Genomic DNA, 20565 nt, shown 5'->3' on the forward strand with positions numbered 1-20565 from the left:
GCAGAGGTCTCTTGACAAGCCTCAGCTGCTCATACAGGGAACTGCTGATTGAAGTAAGGTTGCAGTAGCACACGTTTGTAGGGATTTGAGTCCAGATGGCAGAGCAGCCTTCATTTCCCAAACACAATCTTGGGAGCTATTCACTGTATTGTGCCGATTAAAGCAAACCCCTAATAATCTGTCTCAGAAGTGAAACGCAAAATGTTGAAAATTCTATGCTTTTTGCATTTTGTTGAATAAATATTTGTCTTAACATGTCTCTCGACATACATTAAGCAATATGTAAACAGAGCATTAGAGTTCAGTAGATCCGCACAGTGTTCGTTCCTCCTCTGCATTATCAAATTGTATACATGGCTTGCAGCTCAGAGATAAACATCAACAGGGCCACCAATTTAAAAAAAGACAAGGCAATAGGTCACGATACATACTTCCTCCACTTGTTTGACTGCAGATTAACAGACAAGAATATTCCCAGATGTTTGGCTTCAAAACATTAAATATGTATGACCAAATAAACAGCTATCAAAGTAAAACAACAAATGTAGGTATAATTGAATAAACTACTTCTCTTTAACAGGATTGAATTGCTGGTTTGATCAGATTAAATCCTGACTGGTACACAAAGGTAAGTGACCTCCTTTTTCCAAATGAGCCCTGTCCACTTCGAGCAAGTGAGAAGAGCACAGAGAAAGAAGCTTATACGTATGAAAAGATGGCGGAGAATGAACATTTTCAGGGCGTTAAAACGTGTGTGGTAGGAGAAAAGCTATCCTGTCACGGATGCCTCCTTTTCCTATTTGACTAATGGAAACAATAAATGTAATCACCAAACAGGAGCCGAATAAAACAAAGCACTGAAAAGGTCACCGGTTGAAACTCTGTCCCCTGAATTTATTAATTCTGCCAAAAGCAGAACAATCACAGCTCCTGTGAAGGCACTCACATTCCGTCGCTAAGAAGACTTCCTCTTCTCCGTTTTGAAAGCTTCCCTGTTTTGCTTTCAGATGTTCATCTTTATTTTCTTCCTACTCCTCCTTAAGTCAACCTCAGCTGAGTGAGGGTCGTCATTGTTTACATCTGCATCTGGGACACTAGGATCTGGAGCTGCTGGATGATTCTTGCTGTTGACTCATGCTTCTAATGGAGGCTGAGAGAGAAATGTTATCCTCCTGCAGAGAGGACGGTTAGCAGTCAGGGTCATCACACATCAAACGCCATGCCGTGCTCATCGCTTCAGACCCGTCTGCACATCAGATCCCATGCTGCCTTTTGAAAGACAGATAATCCTCGCCTTCAGCTCGTGCCATGATGATCACTCTTTATCACTCTTCCTCCCGTCTACTTCTGCTCATCTCTGCTGAATCCCCCTCTACCCTCCTCCTTCCTCTACCAACGCTAATGCCTCCACCATGGGCTTTAATCCTGATGTGATGATGTCACCCGTGTGTTATGATGGTTATATAATCAAACCTGCCTACCTTCTCTTTGGCTGCGGGAGTCAGGATCAGCTGTTTTCTTTCTCCTCACGTTCAGACAATTTTGACTCCATGATGTAACATTTTTCTAGTCTCCTGCCAGCTGGAAGAAATGGATGTTTCTACTTTAATGCTGTTCCCTGGCAACAGCATCTTCCTCCGTCACACACACACACACACACACACAAAAACAATCTCTCTCTCTCTTGCTATTTCTCACCATCTCCATTAAGCACTCTCGCTCTTTACGAAACCCCACCTCCATATGAATTCCCCTCCTTTTTCCTTGCTCCCTAGCTGTGATGCCTACACCCCCTCCCTCCCTCCCTTTCTCTCCCGCTCTCCTCACAGCTGCACTGAGCTCCGGGCGATGTCATGACACAGAGTGGCTTCGCTTTGGCATTGCACTCATCACCCAGTGGAGGCAGCTACAGTTTCCTATTCTTCTCTTGCCATTGGCTGCTGGGCAGAAAAATACATTTCGGGTGTGTTTACAGTTTTTTATTAATAACGCTACTTTGCACAAATGAAATACGGCAACATGCCCAGACTTGTGACGAAAAACCAAAACAATTGTTTCCCCACAGATCTGGATTTGTGGCAAACGAATGCATTGATGTTGAGAGATGCTGGAAATAGAGTAGATAACGTTGGTTCCATGTGCACTTACAGAATCCAATCAACTATCATGAGCAGTGATATATCTTCAGTGGGCAATCCAACGGAGTCCAACACAAGGATCATGGATACCATGCCGGCCTGTGGGATGCCCGCTGCACCTGTGCTTGCAACTGTGACAATCAAACTGAAGAGCAGAAACAGTGATGGTTATGTAATATTATCTTTGATTTTTTTTGTTTCAAGCATTGATAATACACCAACTCAACGGGAAGTATTATGATGTAAAGACTGTGCTTGATCTGCTAAATCTTAAATTACTCATGTGAATGAATTAATTCAATGATCAACTGAAAACAACAACAGCATTTGACCAATCTGAGCTCAATGTTGAGCTCAATCTTGAACACCTGGAGAGGGTTCAAGTCTGCCTTGAAGAGTGTGTATTCAAGGACTACCCCTACGATGAAGACGTGTTTCATATCTGTGTGGACCTAACGTCAGAGTATAATCTGAAATTAACAAATGATGTGTTTGAAACAGTGAACCTGTATATCAAACGCAGACACCTCATAAAAAATGAACTAGATCTAGATCCTTAACTTTTCTGGGCCAGTGTCAAACTTTATATTTCGGAAATTATATATTTTGTCTCCGTTTCATTCCAGGACAAAAATGCTAACTTGTGATTGCAACTGTCAAAATTATAGTTCATGTTGTAGCCCGTAATAGATGCAAATATAATTGTAGCTAATATATGTACACATAATCGTTGTTGTCCTTACACTGCCTATTTGTAAAAACTGTAAAATAACACACATTATCCACACATTAATTAACCTCAATTATTTATTTTTCAACTTTGATCACAAGTTGTAAACATACCACTTAAAAGAACATGTTCTTAAACTGAAAACATGTTCAATAAAACAAATAATTTCCCTGGAACATTAGCTAAAAATAACCGATTTAGGGCACTTTAACATTAGCGGTTACACTGTATTAACATTAATGGGACTTTTCAGCTGTGATACCACTTACAAAATGTTGTTTAAAGCCCTATGTTGATGTTGATATAACGGTATTCTCCTTTGAGAAACACATGAGACACACAGCTGATTACTGACAGTTTTCATTTTCGTTTACGTAACTTAATTAACGTTATAACGTTAGTTAAGTTACGTTACGACAGGGGAACTCGTTCACGATCATCGACGGTGAAAATAGATTGTTGTTGTCACTCCCTCCAGGAAATACTCGTTCTTGGGTTACTGATGAATTTATTGGAATCATGCGCACTTCAGTCAACCAGCGTCTCAATCCACCGTCGAACTGTAGGCTACACATACATTTAACAAAGGTTGCCGTTCACATTACATAAAACAGTTTGGACAGACATATGCGCGACAAAAACATGAACATAAAACATAAAGAACGTACCTCACAGGCTGCACACAACCAAGAGGGAATGGGTCCACTTTAAAATGATCTTGCAATTACTTACACTTCTTACAAATATCGCTACCACATGGTTTTTTGAGATGGTCGCAACCAAATGCGTCCCAAAGGAAACAAAAATAGTTCCCATCAAATGCAAAATAAAAACAAAATCAATATTCAACAAAACGAGTTGTACAAATAATAATATGCAACCAAACTTATTACGAATGTCATACATCATATTTATGGCCGTTAAAGGTGTCAAAGAGACATTAACTTCAATCTTGTAACGTATTTAGCTGCAACAGTGAACTGATTAAAATACTTTATCGTGATGTATAACATTTTAAATATACAAAAGTCACCAGTAATAGTTACCTTATTGAGAATTGCATCGGGGTACAACGCCTGTGAGGACAATGTGACTGAAGCGCATGCACATATCTTATCTCATTATCGCGACTTTTCTATCTCATAATAATGACTTTTTATCTCATAATTTAGACTTTCTATCTCATAATTAATTTATTTGTGGTGGAAATGGGCTTCCATAGTATATAGAATTATTATTATTATTTTAAAGGTTTTTAAGTGTGTGTGATGAATCTTTTTACGAAAAACACACTCGTGGTTGTAAAAATCAACAAGTGATATCAAACTCTCTCATTTCTCTGTGACAAACATGTTTTAGAGGAAAGTTTAAAGCACAGAGACTGACTGACAAATGCTTTCTGGTCTCAACATGAACTCTGGACTTTGTGGTGTTTCAGGAGGAAAACTGAGTTTTTATCTTATTAGTTTAATATTTTATACATTAGCTTCGTATGAAACCCTGAAAATAAGACAAGAAGAAAGTACTTTGTTCATATTTGTATAATAGTCATGAAAAAAAAAATGGGGTTCTCACATTACAAATGACGAAAACATCTTGATAAATGAAGGTCTGGTGCTTTCTGTCTTCAGAAACATGCAGAGGAAGAGAAACAACAATATAAAGGCATCAATATGAATATTCATCAGACATTTAGAGCTCAGAGAAGTTTAAATGTTCATGCAGATAAAAGTCAGTTCAGTTAAAGAAAGATCATCATGAGCAGTGAGAGCCTCCATGACTAAACACACACAGGAAGGAGCGCCACCTACAGGAACTCAGACATCTACACAACAATAAGGAGAAGATGTACAAGTCCCGCCCACAAGGTTTGATTGACAGGTAAAGAAAAGTCTGCTCTCAGCAACAATGATTGAAACAAAACAAGTTTAATCATAATAATAATAATACATTAAATTTCTATAGCACTTTTCATAGTACTCAAAGACGCTTTACAACACATAATTGAAAAAATCCTAAAAGCTATGCATTAAAAATTACAATAAAAACAAACGATAAAAGCAAATAAGAAAGAACACACAATCACACAATCACACATTAAGTTTTTTTTGGTGGGTTTTGATTAGTGATTTAAACGATGAAAGTTCGGAGCAGTCACGGATGATTTTGGGGAGAGAGTTCCAGAGGGAGGGGGTGGAAATGGAGACTTAAAACACTGACTTTAACCAGCTTTCCCTGAACTCACTTCTGTCTATTTGAGTTTACTGAACTCAGCAGTGTCTCCAGGAGAATAAAACCCAAGTCCAGCATAGAGAGGCTGAGTGAATGTGGTCTGGACTCTGTGGAGGAGAGTCATGGTGTCAGAGACGCTGTAGAAGGACAGAATACCTGCTCTGTGATCCAGGTACACTCCTAATCTGGAGGACCGAGGACCAGAGACGGGAGTTTGGACATCGTTGTGCCAAAATGTAAAACTGTTATTAATATAACGTAACGCCCAAGTTTTGCTATTGGATCCAAACCCACATTCATCCCAGCTTCCTATTCTGCTGATATTCTTGTATGACACTGCTACATAAACTTCTCCTCTCCACTCCACCTCCCAGTAACAACATCCAGTCAGACTCTCTCTACTCAGGACTTGACACCATCTAGTAAACCTGTCTGAGTGACTAGAATAAGACTGTTCCTCACTCATAACTGTTGCTTTTCTGTTCCCATCAGATAATAACAGCTCAGTGTTTGCTGTGTTTGGATCCAGAGTGATGTCACGTGAATACCTTAAGAATCCAGCCCTGGTCTCTGGCTCTGCTTGTGAAGGTGACAGTAAAACGTTCACTTCAGTCACTGCCAGTGAGACGTTTGTCCACTTGTCCCCCAGAACGTCCTGTAGTTTATCTCTGACTTCTGACACAGCCGCCGTCACGTCCTCAAAGTGTCTCAGAGGACGGATATCGATGCCGGACGAGTCTGTAGACTCACCGAGTGGTGACAGTGAGGGGTAGTTGAGTAGAAACTGGTTGAGATCCTCTGTGTGTGACAGCAGCTTCAGCTCAGCGTCATTCCTCTTAAGCTCAGAGATCTCCTGCTCCAGCTTCTCCTGAAGCTCTTTGACTCGACTCACTTCACTTTTCTGCTGGGATCTGACCTGCTGCTTCACATCAGAGCGTTTGTTCTCCATGAGACGGATCAGCTCAGTGAAGATCTTCTCACTGTCCTCCACTGTTTTATCAGCAGAGAGGTTGAGGGCCTCCACCTCCTGATGGAGCAGCTTCAGGTCTTTCTCTCTGTCCTGGATTCTCTGCTGGATGTTGCGTCGACTCCCCTCCAGCTCTCTCTGCCTCTCGGTCCTTTCTGCTGCAGCTGAGACTGTGTCGTGGCCTTTATGTTCATCCACAGAGCAGAGGTAACAGATACACTGCTGATCAGTACGGCAGAACATCTTCATCACCTCGTCATGACGAGAACAGATGTTCTCCTGGAGCTTGTTGGAGGGGTCCACCAGCTTGTGTTTCTTGAATTGAGGAACATCATAATGAGGCTGGAGGTGTTTCTCGCAGTAAGAACCCAGACACACCAGACAGGACTTGAAGGCCTTCTGTCTCCTCCCAGTGCAGACATCACAGGCCACATCTTCAGGTCCAGCATAGCAGTTATCAGCAGGAGCAGCTTGGAGTCCAGTCTTCTTCAGCTGCTCCACTAGAACTGCCAACATGGGGTTCTTCAGCAGGACAGGCCTCGGTGTGAAGGTCTGCCTACACTGAGGGCAGCTGTGGAGTTTCTTCCCATCCTCTTCATCCCAGTGGGCTTTAATACAGTTCATGCAGTAGCTGTGTCCACAGGGAATAGTCACCGGATCCTTCAGGAGAACCAGACAGATGGAACAAGAGAAGGTTTCCCGATCCAGCTGAACTCCTTTTTGCTCCATTTTACCTTTCAGTAGCAACGACTCCGTCACACCGTCACTCTGATGTGAACAACATGTGATGGTTCAGTGAACGGGGCGTGTCAGCTCTATTGGGAGGGAACCAGGAAGTATGTGGACAGAGTGCAGTTGTCTGTGTTTGAGAGCAGGAGCAAGAGGAAGAGAGAGGGGCTTATCAAGCTCTACTTTATTCCTGGAGGAGGAGCAGCGGTGTGAATGTGAACTTTGCTCCTCATTTACAGACAAAGACTCTGTTACAACCTGCTCCATGTTTTAAATCACCTCACTTTCTTCATTTTAACATATTTATTGGCTGCTCAGATCTTGATGATTGCTCCATATTTCTCTACAACTCTTCCTCAAATCCAGTTTGCCTGCTGAGGGTTGTCTCAGTGATTTGTTTGTCCTACTGAATCAGTTTGCTGCCTGTCATTAAAGCAGCCGTTCAGGTAGAAGCAGTCAGTCAGGCGCCTCTCCCTCACAGAGACTAAAGACCCCCCAGCTCGCCCTCTGCATGCCTTCATGTTGTTATAAATCTCTCTGCTGCAGACACCATCTCTACATTAAACTCTCTGGGTCAAAGTCGATACTCTGATGCAAAGCAACTGGCTCAAGTGGAACACAACAGGATCTTACATGAAATGCCAAGGCAGCGAGCAACCAGTAGTGATAATTAATACCGTATCCTTTTATTCTCCACTAGCATGAGGGCTCAGAGGCATACGCTTGTGACTCCTCATTGCGTCTACATATAACATGTATTTTAAAGCAAGACTACAAGTATAATTCATATGTGGAGGTCAGAAGTTGTTCAATTATTCCATGAATAATTCCATCATCTCACACAATATTATTGTTGCCACAGACCAAGAAACCAGTTTGTAGAACAGGAAGTTGGCAAACAGTTGGTTAAGTGTGGGCGTCTCCATGTTGGTAGTTGCTCTTTCATAACGCCTCGGCATAGACGTCATCACTCGTGTCCTCGGGTGGTTTCACAGCGTCTCCACTCAATGACTGCGGCTCATTACGGCTCACTCCTTTGTTTGTCTCAACAGATGTTTTGATGTAAATGTTATAGATGTTTGATCACATGGTATAAGTCATCATGTTATTCAACAGATGATTGTAAATGAATACGTTTGTGAGATGAGAAAAAGACGATCTGTGTGTGTAACGGATCCCCGTATATCAATCGGCGTGAGACTTTACTGCTGGTGAACTTCTTTATTTCTTTTCTTCCGTTGTATAATCATGAACCAAAACAATTGAATTAAAGCCTCCTTGTCACCACCGTAAGAGCGTTAGCCTCATACGGGTCCATTAAAACTCTTCATATAATGCGCATCCGTCCGTCACATTTAGCCGTTACGTCAAGTTTGTATATTAACACAAAATAAAGGTGCGCTTCCTTCTAACATTTCAAAATAAAAGTCAAATTTAGCTCAAACCGGAAGTAGATTAAAACATATACAAAATCATTAAAACAATACAATACAAAAAGGCATACATCAAAACCAATTAAGCAGATACAAAATAAGGCAATCAACACAAAACAATAAACCTTATAAGGGGTTATTTACACTTCCACCAAATTACAGTGTTTTACAAAATGGAAACCTAAAACACAAAATTTCCACTTACAGCATTACCCTTCAAATGTATAGGCTATACCACAGTAAACCATATCACATTTCATAAATGCTTAGTGATTAACAGATTCTAGTAATAAGACTAATTTCTGGACAGGGCGCTCCAAAGCGGGCCTGCTGGTGCGCTCTCCTTTGTGGCTCCGTTCTTTCTCTCCAAACAAGATTTTAACCCTTCTCACAAGTCCATCTTTGTCTTGAATGACTTCTGAGACTGTCCCAAGTCTCCATTTGCTTTGTGGTAGTGTCCTCCGCGTCCGGTACTATACCACCGACCTGCAGGTTCCTTTTAGTGCTACGCCAGCACTGCCTTGTACTCTTTTTATCCACTCTTTATCTACTCCAAAACTGCTCCGTCAAGTACTGCACCTGGTTTCAAGAGATTCAAGATGTTTTATTTGTCACATACACACACAGGGTGTGCAGTGAAATGAAAGTGGCAATGCTCAGCAGGAATGTGCAAGGGCAACAAGTACACACTATTTACAATAAAAAACAACACAATATTTACAGTAAGTGTGTGTGTGTGTGTGTGTGTGTGTCTAAGCGGTGTGTGTGTGTGTGTGGGCCAAGAGGGTGTGTATGGGGTCCTGGTGGGTCGGAGTTCACAGTCCTGATGGCCTGAGGAAAGAAACTCCGTCTCAGTCTCTCTGTTCTTGCAGGCGCCTGCCTGACCGCAGCAGCTGAAACAGTCTGTTGTTGGGTGGTGAGGATCCTTCATGATCCTGCCGGCTCTGGTTCTGCACCTCCTGGTGTACAAGTCCTGCAGGGTGGGAGTCCAGTTTCTGCAGAGCCTTCCTGTCCTGAACCAGGCTGTGATGCTTCAGCTCCAGAGTAGAAGGACCAAGGATCCTCTGGGAACTTTAAATTCCTCAGCTGCCTGAGGTGGTAGGCTGCCTTGCCTTTCTCACCAGAGTGTCTGTGTTTGTTGACCATGTCAGATCCTCGGTGATGTGGACTCCCAGGTATTTATACACCTCTCCACAGTAGTCCCCCAGTGGTGAGTACGTCCTCTGTTGTTGTACCCTCCTAAAGTCCACAATCATCTCCTTAGTTTTGGTGACATTCATGATGAGGCTGTTGTCCTGGCACCAGAGTGACAGATCAGCAACTTCCTCCAGGTAGGCCTTCTCGTTGTCGGAGATCAGGCCCACCACCACTGTGTCATCCGCAAACTTGATGATGGTGTTGAGCTGAACCTGGCCACACAGTCATGTGTGTACAGGGAGTACAGTAGGGGCTGAGGACGCAACCCTGGGGATCCTGTGTTCAGGGTGAGGATTTGAGTGTGTCTGCCCACCTGACCACCTGTGGCCTGGCGGTCAGGAAGTCCAGGATCCAAGCACACAGGGGGTGTTCAGTCCCAGCTCAATCAGCTTGCCGGCCAGTCTGGAGGGACTATGGTGTTGAAAGCTGAACTATAATCAATGAACAGCAGTCTCACATAGCCCCCTCTGGGTGTCCAGATGAGAGAGTGTCGTGTGCAGTAACTGGGGGACGGCATCATCCGTGGATCTGTTTGCGATAAGCAAACTGCAGCGGTCCATGGAGGGGAGGAAGCGCAGATGTAGTCCTTTATCAGCCTCTCAAAGCATTTCATGACCACCGAGGTGAGGGCCACCGGTCGGTAGTCATTCATACATGCTGGAGAAGCATTCTTGGGCACAGGGACAATAGTGGATCCTCTTTTTCATTCTTCAGTCTCAGGTATGTGCATTGGCTGCTGTTTTTACCTGTTAGCAACGAGCTCGGCTGGTGTAATTCTGCTACTTGTATCCTTTCCATCTTAACAAAGTCATCTGGCCATTTCTCCCACTGTGATTTCAACTGCCCCGGAGTTGTGTTATCCCATCCTGTTTCTTGATGGCCCATATCCTGAAGAATATTCTTTCCGTTGAGGAGGTATGGAGCCACGAAGCCCAGCGGGTCATGTACGGAGGTGACAGATGACAGGATGCCACGCCGTGTTGCGGGCTGGTTCTTTAGTGAAACCTTGAAGTTGAAACAGTCACTCTCGATGTTCCAGTTTATTCCCAATGCTCTCTCTAACGCTGGGTCATTGAATCTGAGATCCTTTACTTTGATGTCTGTAGCATGTTCTGTTGAGGGGATGCTCTGGAGAACAGCACAGTTGTTGGACACAAATTTGTGACTCCTTAAACCTTTGTTTGCACACAGCTCATGTGCCTCCTTTGCCATCTGACTGGTCTTTTCAGCAGACTCAACACTGATGCCATCGTTTACATAAAATAATCTGGCAATGACCTGTGACCCTAATGGGTGTGTGTGACTCTGTTCTTTGGCGATCTGCTTTAATCCATGATGTGCATTATGCATTTTATAATGTCCATGTCTGTTTATATTTATATTTCCCTTCTGTTCATCAAGAGAAATCAAATCTTCTTGAGAGACTGTTTTGCCATCTCCTTGATTGTCTCTGAAATCAGTCTCGAGAATTCTTCTTGCATCCATTGGAGTCACTGCAGGCAGCTCCTTCACGTTTACTCTGTGACAGTGACCGTTTGACAATTGTGCATCAGAGTGAGGTGCTGAACAGCCAACAATACTCCACCCTAAGTCTGAAAGAATAGCAAAGGGTTCATCATCTTTTCCTGCTATCACACGTCTGGGTATGAGAGCTCCTGGACAATTGTAGCCTATCAGTAACCCCACTTCGCAGTTAAGAAGAGGCGGTATTTGGTCTGCAATCGCTGTGAGGTGGCTCCATCCTTTTGCCGTTTCATGCGTTGGTATATGTTGTCTGTTCACAGGTATGCCGTCTTTGGTGTAAGTAGGAGGCAGTTTGATGTGCACAGTGGAATTGAAACCTCTCACACGCAGACCAGATATTCGTTCACTTTTAAGGACCATATTTTCACCCATCATAGTTGTGAGTTTCAATTTAACTGGGCAAGTAGTCAGCTGTAGCTCCTTACTTACATCATGCTCAATGAATGTTGTGTCACTTTGAGTATCCAGCAGGGCATACACAAGTTTTTCTCTGGATGGATTATTGTCGCTCGACACCCATACTGGCACGATCATGGAGGTGTTTTCTGACTGACCTTGGCTGGTGACATTGAGGGATAGAGCAGATGTGGATTCCGGTTCACTGCGTTGCGCTGAATGTTCCCTCTTTGTCCATTCTTTGTCTTCACTTTTTCTGTAGCCATCATCGTGAAGGCATGTAGGATGTCGACCTTTGCATGAGTCACACGTGTGGCGATGCCGACACTCTTTTGCACCGTGACCGGGTTTTAGACACCCATAACACAGTCTGTTATCTTTAACATATATCCTCCTGTCTTCCAGTTTTCTTTTCATGAAATCTTGACATTTGCAAAGCTGGTGACTGATATCCTGGCATAGTATGCAAGGTGTCTTGAACTCTTCCTTTGACGTTGTCTGCTTATTATTTCCCACCACTGTTTGTGTGTTGAAGGTGCTGGCTTTGTTTCCTTTGCTTTCCCTTGTACTCCCCTTGTCTTGACAGGATTCAGCTGAATGGAGAGCGAGGAAAGAGGTGATTGGATTGCAGGCGGTTTCGGCCTCCACGGACATAAACTTGGCAAAGTCCTTGAAGCTAGGGAAATCCTTTCCCTCCATGAGACGCAATGTTACTTGCCGGTTCCATCTTGAGGCGAGCCACTCTGGCAGTTTCCGCATCAACTTCTGATTTTCCTCACAATCGTTTAGGATGTTTAAGCCTTTTACATGGGGTATTGCCTGCAGACAGGCATTTAAGAAATCTGAGAAATCTCTCAGTCCTTCGGCATCTTTCGACTGTATCTTTGACCAGTTGGATAACTTTTCTCTAAAAGCCTTTTGAATGATAAATGGCTGGCCATACCTCTGATTGAGCTTGTTCCAAGCGTCACTGTAAGCTTCGCTGTCACAACGATAGAACGTTCCTTCTAGGCATTTGCGAGCTGAGCCGCCTACATATCTCTTGAGGTAGTGCAGCTTATCGGTAGTGGGAATGTTCTTTCTATCTATAAGCGACATAAATGAAGCCTTCCACTCCACAAAGTCAATTGGATTGCCATTAAACACTGTGGGCTCTGGCATTGGAAGTCTGTTAAGAGCAAGGCTGTCCTGAACAGCTTGTGCTAGGCAGGATACATCAATGGGAGGAGATGGAGTGACAACGGTGTGAGTGTCCATTGTGGCAGGGGGAAGGGGGCGTATAGGGTTCTGAAATGACATAACGGACCGGGCATCAGACTCCTCTTTCACTTCTCTGTCATATACTTCAAGTCTGGCTTGGACCGCCTTTACATTTTTTTCAGCTTGCAATCGTTCTAATTCGGCCTTGTGTTTTTCTAATTCCCTCCTATGTTCTTCCTCTAAAACTCTGATCTTTTCCTTTTGTGTCTTTTCCTGCGTTAGCATCTTATATTCAGCCTCCTTAGCAGCTAACTCCGCTGCTGCTTCTGCTCGCTTGACTGCAACGCCTGAGTGCATGGAGCCATGACTGCCAGTCAGCGCTGAAGCAGAGGAGCCATAAATGGACCGGGCGTAGTCGGGCTTAAGTAGCTCACGCAAGCGCTGTCCTTCGTATTCTGCATCATATTCTCCATTTACGCCAGTCAGTCTCTCATACAATATTTTGAGCATGTCAATGGTTACTGCTGCACAAGAATCAACCTTACGCCTTAGCTCAGTATCGGGTGGGCCGCACCCTCTCAGTTCATCGTACACTTTCATGATATCCATTTTCCTTGTATCCAAATTGTCTGCGAGGGATGCCAAGTGACTTTCTGTTAGCTCCGATTTTAGTTCTTGACGTGCTTGACGAGCTTGGGCTTTCCACTGTTCATATAGACTAACAAGTCTCCTTTCCCGTTTGCTCTGATCCTCTTTACGGTATGCTAGCATCTTTTCAGTGGGAACACGTGCCCGGTCATGGCGTCTAACAGCTACATCTGCGTCATCATCTTCATCATTTAAAAGTTCAGCAAGAATGTCCTGTTTGTTTTGCAAATACTCTTTTAGTCCTTGTCTAACAGCACCTTGTTCTGTTTCCTTGTCTAGCATTTCCTTATGTTCTTGAATTACCTTTCGAAGGTTTTCTATCTGTTGCTCTTTATCCTCGCTGCGCAGAGTAGCATCATTTCCCTCCATTTTCGTTAGCCTTCCTCCGTCTCCTTGCTACTTTACCACGTCCCCGTCTTCAGTTCATCGCTGCCCTGCTCCATTCCGTCAGTAGAAGTTGTCCGTTTATTCCGTTGTAGTCTTCTATATAGCAGGTTAGCTGGAAAGGTGACGTTCTTCCTTTGGTGTAACTAGCAGGTAGCTCGAGGTCACGCTCTTACTGTAACGGATCCCCGTATATCAATCGGCGTGAGACTTTACTGCTGGTGAACTTCTTTATTTCTTTTCTTCCGTTGTATAATCATGAACCAAAACAATTGAATTAAAGCCTCCTTGTCACCACCGTAAGAGCGTTAGCCTCATACGGGTCCATTAAAACTCTTCATATAATGCGCATCCGTCCGTCACATTTAGCCGTTACGTCAAGTTTGTATATTAACACAAAATAAAGGTGCGCTTCCTTCTAACATTTCAAAATAAAAGTCAAATTTAGCTCAAACCGGAAGTAGATTAAAACATATACAAAATCATTAAAACAATACAATACAAAAAGGCATACATCAAAACCAATAAAGCAGATACAAAATAAGGCAATCAACACAAAACAATAAACCTTATAAGGGGTTATTTACAGTGTGAATATCAATCTGAGACACGGCCCACCGTGAGGCTACACTGCCCTCTAGCGGCATCGGTGGTAAGGCCCCTCTATTCATACCCTAAGTTTCAGAATAACAGTTGGATAGATAATGTTAGTAATAACCTTATATTTACACATCATTTCTGTTTGTATTGTGTTAAAATGGGTTACCTGCATGTTATATATATATATATATATGAAACTGGCCAGTGATCATTGTTTCTCTTTCTTTTAAAGATAGAGAAACAGGGCGCTTCATAATTAATATAATAAATATTTGATCTTATTAATATATCAAATATATTGTTTAATGATATATATTATTATTATTATTATTATTATATAATTTCTTATCTTATCTGATATTATTTGGTATTTTTTGGACTGCTTTTGTTTTACGAAAATCTGCAAAACCTTTATTTTAATAACTATTTGCAAATAACCAAAATGTAATTCCAATATGAGTTGTACAACATTAAGTATTTAAAGATATTTTAATGTTTCCCAGTGCATGCATTTTACCAGGCTTTACACCCACGTGCAGCCCTCTATGTTGTTTGTGTTTTAGTCTCCACGCTTCTACTGGTTAACCCGTGTTTAACGGCATATTGCAATGAATTGTGGGTAATTATTTTGGTGTCATGTATGCATATAATGCTGATCCACGGAAAGGGTTCACAAAGGGCTCAAAGTAGCTCGTTGGAGATGAACTGCTTCTCACCTGGAAAGCAGATGAGAGCCGGCGGCAGCAGAAGGGGGCGTGACCAAACAGCGTCATCACGTGGGACAGTCTCCAGCTGCCTGTCAAGAAAACACAGGAAGTCACTCACTTCCTGTTAGTTCATTCTGTAGACAACTTGTAGTTTACAGACCTCGTTGGGTTGCAGCGCCTCGCTCTCGTGAGATTATCGGTGCCCAACGTGATCATGACGTCAGGGCCAATCGGACACACATCTAACCGCGCATGCGTGGTTCGGAGATGGGCTCCGCGGACCTTCTCCTCTCCCACGAGCCTCCAGTGTTGGTCTCCATGTCTCCAGGAGAAATGCTGAGACTGTTGGTGAAGCAGCAAGTCCACGCGGCTTCTGGAGACACTTTGGGGCTGATTGACAAATTAATATCAGATTATGAGGAGGACGTTTCTCGTTTTAGAGAACATGAGCGACACAGATCAGGTTGGTGCTTCTTCCTGGTTCTCGGTCTTCATGCTCGTTTTACGGCTTTAAGTCACATTTAGTCCGTTTCCAGCTCATTGATTGTAGTTAGCGAGAGTTTTGGTGAACATGTTTCGTCTCCAGCTCTCCTCCTCTGACCACCTTCATCAGGGAGGAACTTTACACACCCGACGGTCCTCTAGTCAAACCTCTCCGGAATCTCACTGAAAATGTTTCTAGCCATATAATAACCGTGTGTGTGTGTGTCTGTTAAGAGGATCTAGCTGATCTAATTTGTTGCAATTGTTTGTGTGTTAATATAAAGTGGTCAACGTTCTATAAAACGATCAGAATGACGTAAAGTGGTCAGTGACTTAAAGTGGGCAGTGACGTACTGATCTCTGAGGTGTTGTTCTGCAGCCTCAGTCTTTGATTTGACTTCAACTCCAGAAACTGTGATGAAAGGGTTAAACTGCATTTAGTGCAGCTGGTCCTTTTGTCTGAGTCTTGTTTCTGATGATCATCTTTTGAATCAACATGACAACTTAAAATACTATCAAGTCAACACTTCTAGGTCACACTGAGTTGTGGTGTTTCATAATCTATTGTGATAAGATAATAATCTGCATATAAACCATAACAACACAGAGATGTGAGACATTGTTGGTGTGAGAACGTATTTAATTCAGCTCTTGAAAACTGAACAATGAGACCGTTTAGTAGCTTTGTTCTCTGTGACACTCTTGGTTTCACCTTTATATTCTTCTTTAGATTCTATTCCAACCTTGTTAATAAAGTAATTCTTAAAATAACCAGGATGTTTATGTTCATTAAGTAATACTTTTAATAACCAGGTTGTTTATATTAATAAAGTAATACTATGAACCAGGTGTTTATGTTAATGAAGTAATACTATGAACCAGGTTGTTTATATTAATAAAGTAATACTATGAACCAGGTTGTTTATATTAATAAAGTAATGCTATGAACCAGGTTGTTTATATTAATAAAGTAATACTATGAACCAGGTTGTTTATGTTAATAAAGTAATACTATGAACCAGGTTGTTTATATTAATAAAGTAATACTATGAGCCAGTTGTTTATATTAATAAAGTAATACTATGAACCAGGTGTTTATGTTCATAAAGTAATACTATGAACCAGGTGTTTCATGTCATCTTGATGACAAAGTCTCTCAGATCTTTTTTGTAGTCCATCTCCTGAACGTTGTAGTTCCACCGCTGCAGACTGACCTCACAAACATGCCGTCGCATCATAACTACGTAGTTTAGTGAGCGTGGAGTCTGATCCTCTAAACACTGCGGTTGTCTTTTCCTAACTCCTCATGAACCCTCCTTCCCATCTCTCCTTGACTCCGTGATGTGTTCCACAGAGGTCAAGGAGAAGTGGTTAGGAAGAGACGTTAGGAAGTCATTATTTGACTGTTGGACTGTGACCTTTTGTCTGTCTCCAGGAGAAATGCTGAGACTGTTGGTGAAGCAGAGACTCCACGCGGCCTCTGAACACACTCTGGGGCTGATTGACAGATTTGCAGCAGATTATGAGGAGGAAGTTTCTTGTTTGAGAGATAATGAGAGACGATACAAACTACTGGAGGCCGTTTTCAACCCTCGAGTTCAGCTGCACAGATCAGGTTTGTGCATTTTCATTATTATTTCAGTCTTCATGCTCGTTTTACGGGTTTACGTCAACATGGCGAGGAGATGTGTCGATTAAATAAGCTTTATTATTATCAACTACGATATGATTTTAGATTAAACCTGGGACTAACGGCCTGAACTATTACAACTACATGAAAATAGGATTTTCTACAACACGTGGTGTATGTCGTCAAATCCAAGAGCCAATCGGCTGCTTGATCTGGCGACAGCCAGGCGTTTCCCATCAAACAGCAAACATTCTCAGAAGTGAATTTATTGATAAAAACATGCACATGTATCTTTAAAAGTGTATAATATGCTCCAGTTTAAATACTTACTGATCTGTAATGTGTTAATTTCATCTCCGCGCGACTGTCTTGGACCCTATTTCTCGTACCTGGCTAACGTAGTTAGCTGGATGATTTTCAGGCTGAGATTACACAAGCGAGGCTTTTCGGTTCCACAGGCTCATTCAGTCTAGCTGGATAATCTGGCCACGCCCCCTGAAGGAACTGGAGCTCACTTCCTCATTGATGAAGCAGCGATATCAGTTAGATTAGAGTTTTATAGGGAGAGAGTTCTTATCACGTCATGATGACTTCCTGTAGAGCGCTATCCATTCTGCCCCAAGGAATCATTTATTTACAGACCTTCTGGAGCACATTGAACACCACACGCTGCAGCCGCCATTGACTCTCAGACTGTATGCAGAGACACGCGCTTTCTTTTGAGATGCGGTATAGTGTGGTACATTGTGGTACATTGTTGTATAGTGTGGTACATTGTGGTACATTGTTGTATAGTGTTGTACATTGTTGTACATTGTTTTACATTCTTGTACATTGTGGTACAGTTTTGTACAGAGCTGCACATTTGTGTACAGTGTGGTACATTTGTGTACAGTGTGGTACAGGGTCGGCGATGCAGAACATCAGTAAAGCCGCTGTATGCCGAGTTGTTCATAAAATGTAGGCGGATCAGCCTTTGAGAAACCGAGAGAGCCTGATGTCAAGTGTAACCCACTGATTGGCTCACGGAGGCAAATCATTTAATTGGCCAATCCAGGACCAGAGTCTTTATAAATATCCAGGTCAAGGAAGGTCACTTCCTGTTTTGATTGGCGTACCGGACAGTGTGGTGTATGTGGCCGACGTACCTTAAATGTTATATCCCTGGCAGACAGCAGTTTTTGAGGTGGTCAGACGCAGATGACCACCACTTGGTATCAGATGGCGAACTACCCACAAGTTTGATCAACATGGGCGACTGCCGATTTGAACCTAAGTTTATTTTTCATTCTAAATATATGCGTGTGTTACTTGATTTATGTTGAAATATCAGTAAAACCCTTAAAATTTAGCTATTTCATTTGATGTTTTTTCCCACAAGAATTGAGCTCCGTAGCCGAACCTGGTGCCTAGTCCATTGGTTACAATTCTTAAAATCGAGCCACAGGTTACACAATCATCTCGTTAATTTAAGCGGGAAAATAGGACATTTGATCGACTTTGTTGAGCCACGTGCGAGGAATAGGTCCCCGCTGCTTACAAATGTTATTGTTTTGTATTTCTGTGTTTGTACATGAAAAGCTAAAAATACACATTCAGTCAGACTCCTTGAACGTCTCCAGTAATGAAAGTTGATATCAGTCTGAAGTCACCGTTGCTCATAATGTGCTCCCTGCAGATGTCCAGCAGCTGGTTTGGATTCAACCAAATGTCCCCCCTGAGGACCAGGACCAAGAGGACCCGGAGCCCCTCCACATAAAAGAGGACCCGGAGACCCTCCAGATAAAAGAGGACCCCGAGCCCCTTCAAATAAAAGAGGAGCTGCAGGATCTCCGGACCCGTCTAAAGGGAGATCAGCTCATTGTGCTGGAGGAGGCCGATATCACCACGTTCTTTTCCACTGCTGTTACTGTGAAGAGTGAAGATGATGAACCTCAGACCTCACGGCTTCATCAAAGCCAGACGGACGACGACAGAGAGGCGGAGCCTCCCGTCTGGAGCTCAGCTACAACAATACAAACAGAAACTGATGGAGAGGACTGTGGGGGATCAGGATCAGACAGGAACCTCAATCCACATCGCCATTCACATCCAAATGCTGATAATGAAGAGGCTTCAGAATCTTCTGAGACTGAGGTCAGTTGTGGTGATTGGCAAGAATCTTTGTCAGATTGTGGACCTGAAAGTGAAGACGGGGACAATGTCTGGAAGGAGACCAGGGCACCTGAGTCTGCTGCACATGCCCTGAAATATAAGGAAGCTCTTGTAAGTCATGTGGGATGTAACACTGGCAACAACTCCAATGAATCACAATCAAAAGAGCTCATGAGAGTGAAAGCAATCAGTTGTGATGTTTGTGGGAAACGATTTACACAACAGGGAAGTCTGAATACACACATGAGATTCCACACAGGAGAAAACACATTCAGGTGTGATGTTTGTGGGAACAGGTTTACACAACAGCGACATCTGATAACACACATGAGAATCCACACAGGAGAGAAACCATTCAGTTGTGATGTTTGTGGAAAAAGATTTACACAACAGGGAAGTCTGAATACACACATGAGAGTCCACACAGGAGAAGAACCATTCAGTTGTGATGTTTGTGGGAAAAGATGTAAAAAACACAATAATCTGAAGAGACACATGCTTGTCCACACAGGAGAGAAACCGTTCACTTGTGATGTTTGTGGGGCACGATTTAAATCACTGCAAGGTCTTCAGTCACACATGAGAGTCCACACAGTAGAGAAACTATTCAGTTGTGATGTTTGTGGGAAAAGATTTAAAGTCCAGGGAAATCTGACGTTGCACATTAGAGTCCACACAGGAGAGAAACCATTCAGTTGTGATGATTGTGGGAAAAGATTTACAAACAAGGGAAGTGTGAAGTCACACATGAGAGTCCACACAGGAGAGAAACCATTCATTTGTGATGTTTGTGGGAAACGATTTACACAACAGGGAAGTGTGAAGTCACACATGACAATCCACACAGGATAGAAGCTATTCAGTTGTGATGTTTGTTTGTGGGAAAAGATTTACACAACAGGGAAATCTGAAGTATCACATGAATCAACACAGGAGAGAAACCATTCCGTTGTGATGTTTTTGTAAAAACATTTAGAGCACAGCAATGTCTGAAGTATCACATGAGAGTCCACACAGGATAGAATGTGTTGCTTCCAGTAGCGACAAATTAACTCTGTGAGTTGTTCTCTTTCTGTTGTGTTTAATACAAGTAAAAAGTTAAATGTTTTTAATTGTTTCCTATGTAATTTTTTTGTAAATAAGATGGAAGGCAAAGTGTTTTCTAATCATTTGATGAATCTTTATAAAAAACAATAACAACATACTGAGTGAGTGTCTTTGATGGAGGAAACTAAAAACAAACTAAAAACTGCACAAATACGTCTATTTAAAATACATTTTCCCTGTAATTGTTTACAATCTACATAGAGACTTTTGCAAGTCCACTTTGTGTTACTTAAACTTTGTTACACTTTCACTTACAGATCCCATTGTTGTTGTTTTGTTTTACACACATGTTAAAAACTCTACAGG

The 20565-nt window shown here is 42.5% G+C and overlaps 2 protein-coding genes across 4 annotated transcripts; one reads left to right on the plus strand and one right to left on the minus strand.

Annotated features, from left to right (window-relative positions):
- Positions 1–5063: 5063 nt before the first annotated feature.
- LOC130197587 (tripartite motif-containing protein 16-like) lies at positions 5064–6811 on the minus strand. Of its 3 annotated transcripts, none has more exons than XM_056420335.1 (2): positions 5729–6796; positions 5064–5674 (listed from the first exon to the last, which is right to left on the minus strand). In XM_056420335.1, exons 1-2 carry the CDS (start codon positions 6794–6796, stop codon positions 5120–5122), a joined length of 1623 nt encoding a protein of 540 aa, XP_056276310.1. In that variant the 3' UTR covers positions 5064–5119. The 3 variants fall into 3 exon arrangements, with proteins under 3 accessions (XP_056276310.1, XP_056276309.1, XP_056276312.1); XM_056420334.1 differs by having other exon boundaries at positions 5708–6796; XM_056420337.1 differs by having other exon boundaries at positions 5064–6811.
- An 8326-nt stretch (positions 6812–15137) lies between these two features.
- LOC130198391 (zinc finger protein 121-like) lies at positions 15138–20354 on the plus strand. The gene is made up of 3 exons (XM_056421543.1): positions 15138–15348; positions 16804–16983; positions 18677–20354. Exons 1-3 carry the CDS (start codon positions 15138–15140, stop codon positions 20002–20004), a joined length of 1719 nt encoding a protein of 572 aa, XP_056277518.1. The 3' UTR covers positions 20005–20354.
- The last annotated feature ends 211 nt before the right edge of the window (positions 20355–20565 follow it).

The sequence above is a fragment of the Pseudoliparis swirei genome, chromosome 8 (genome assembly GCF_029220125.1).
Source record: "Pseudoliparis swirei isolate HS2019 ecotype Mariana Trench chromosome 8, NWPU_hadal_v1, whole genome shotgun sequence".
Lineage (NCBI taxonomy): Eukaryota > Metazoa > Chordata > Actinopteri > Perciformes > Liparidae > Pseudoliparis > Pseudoliparis swirei.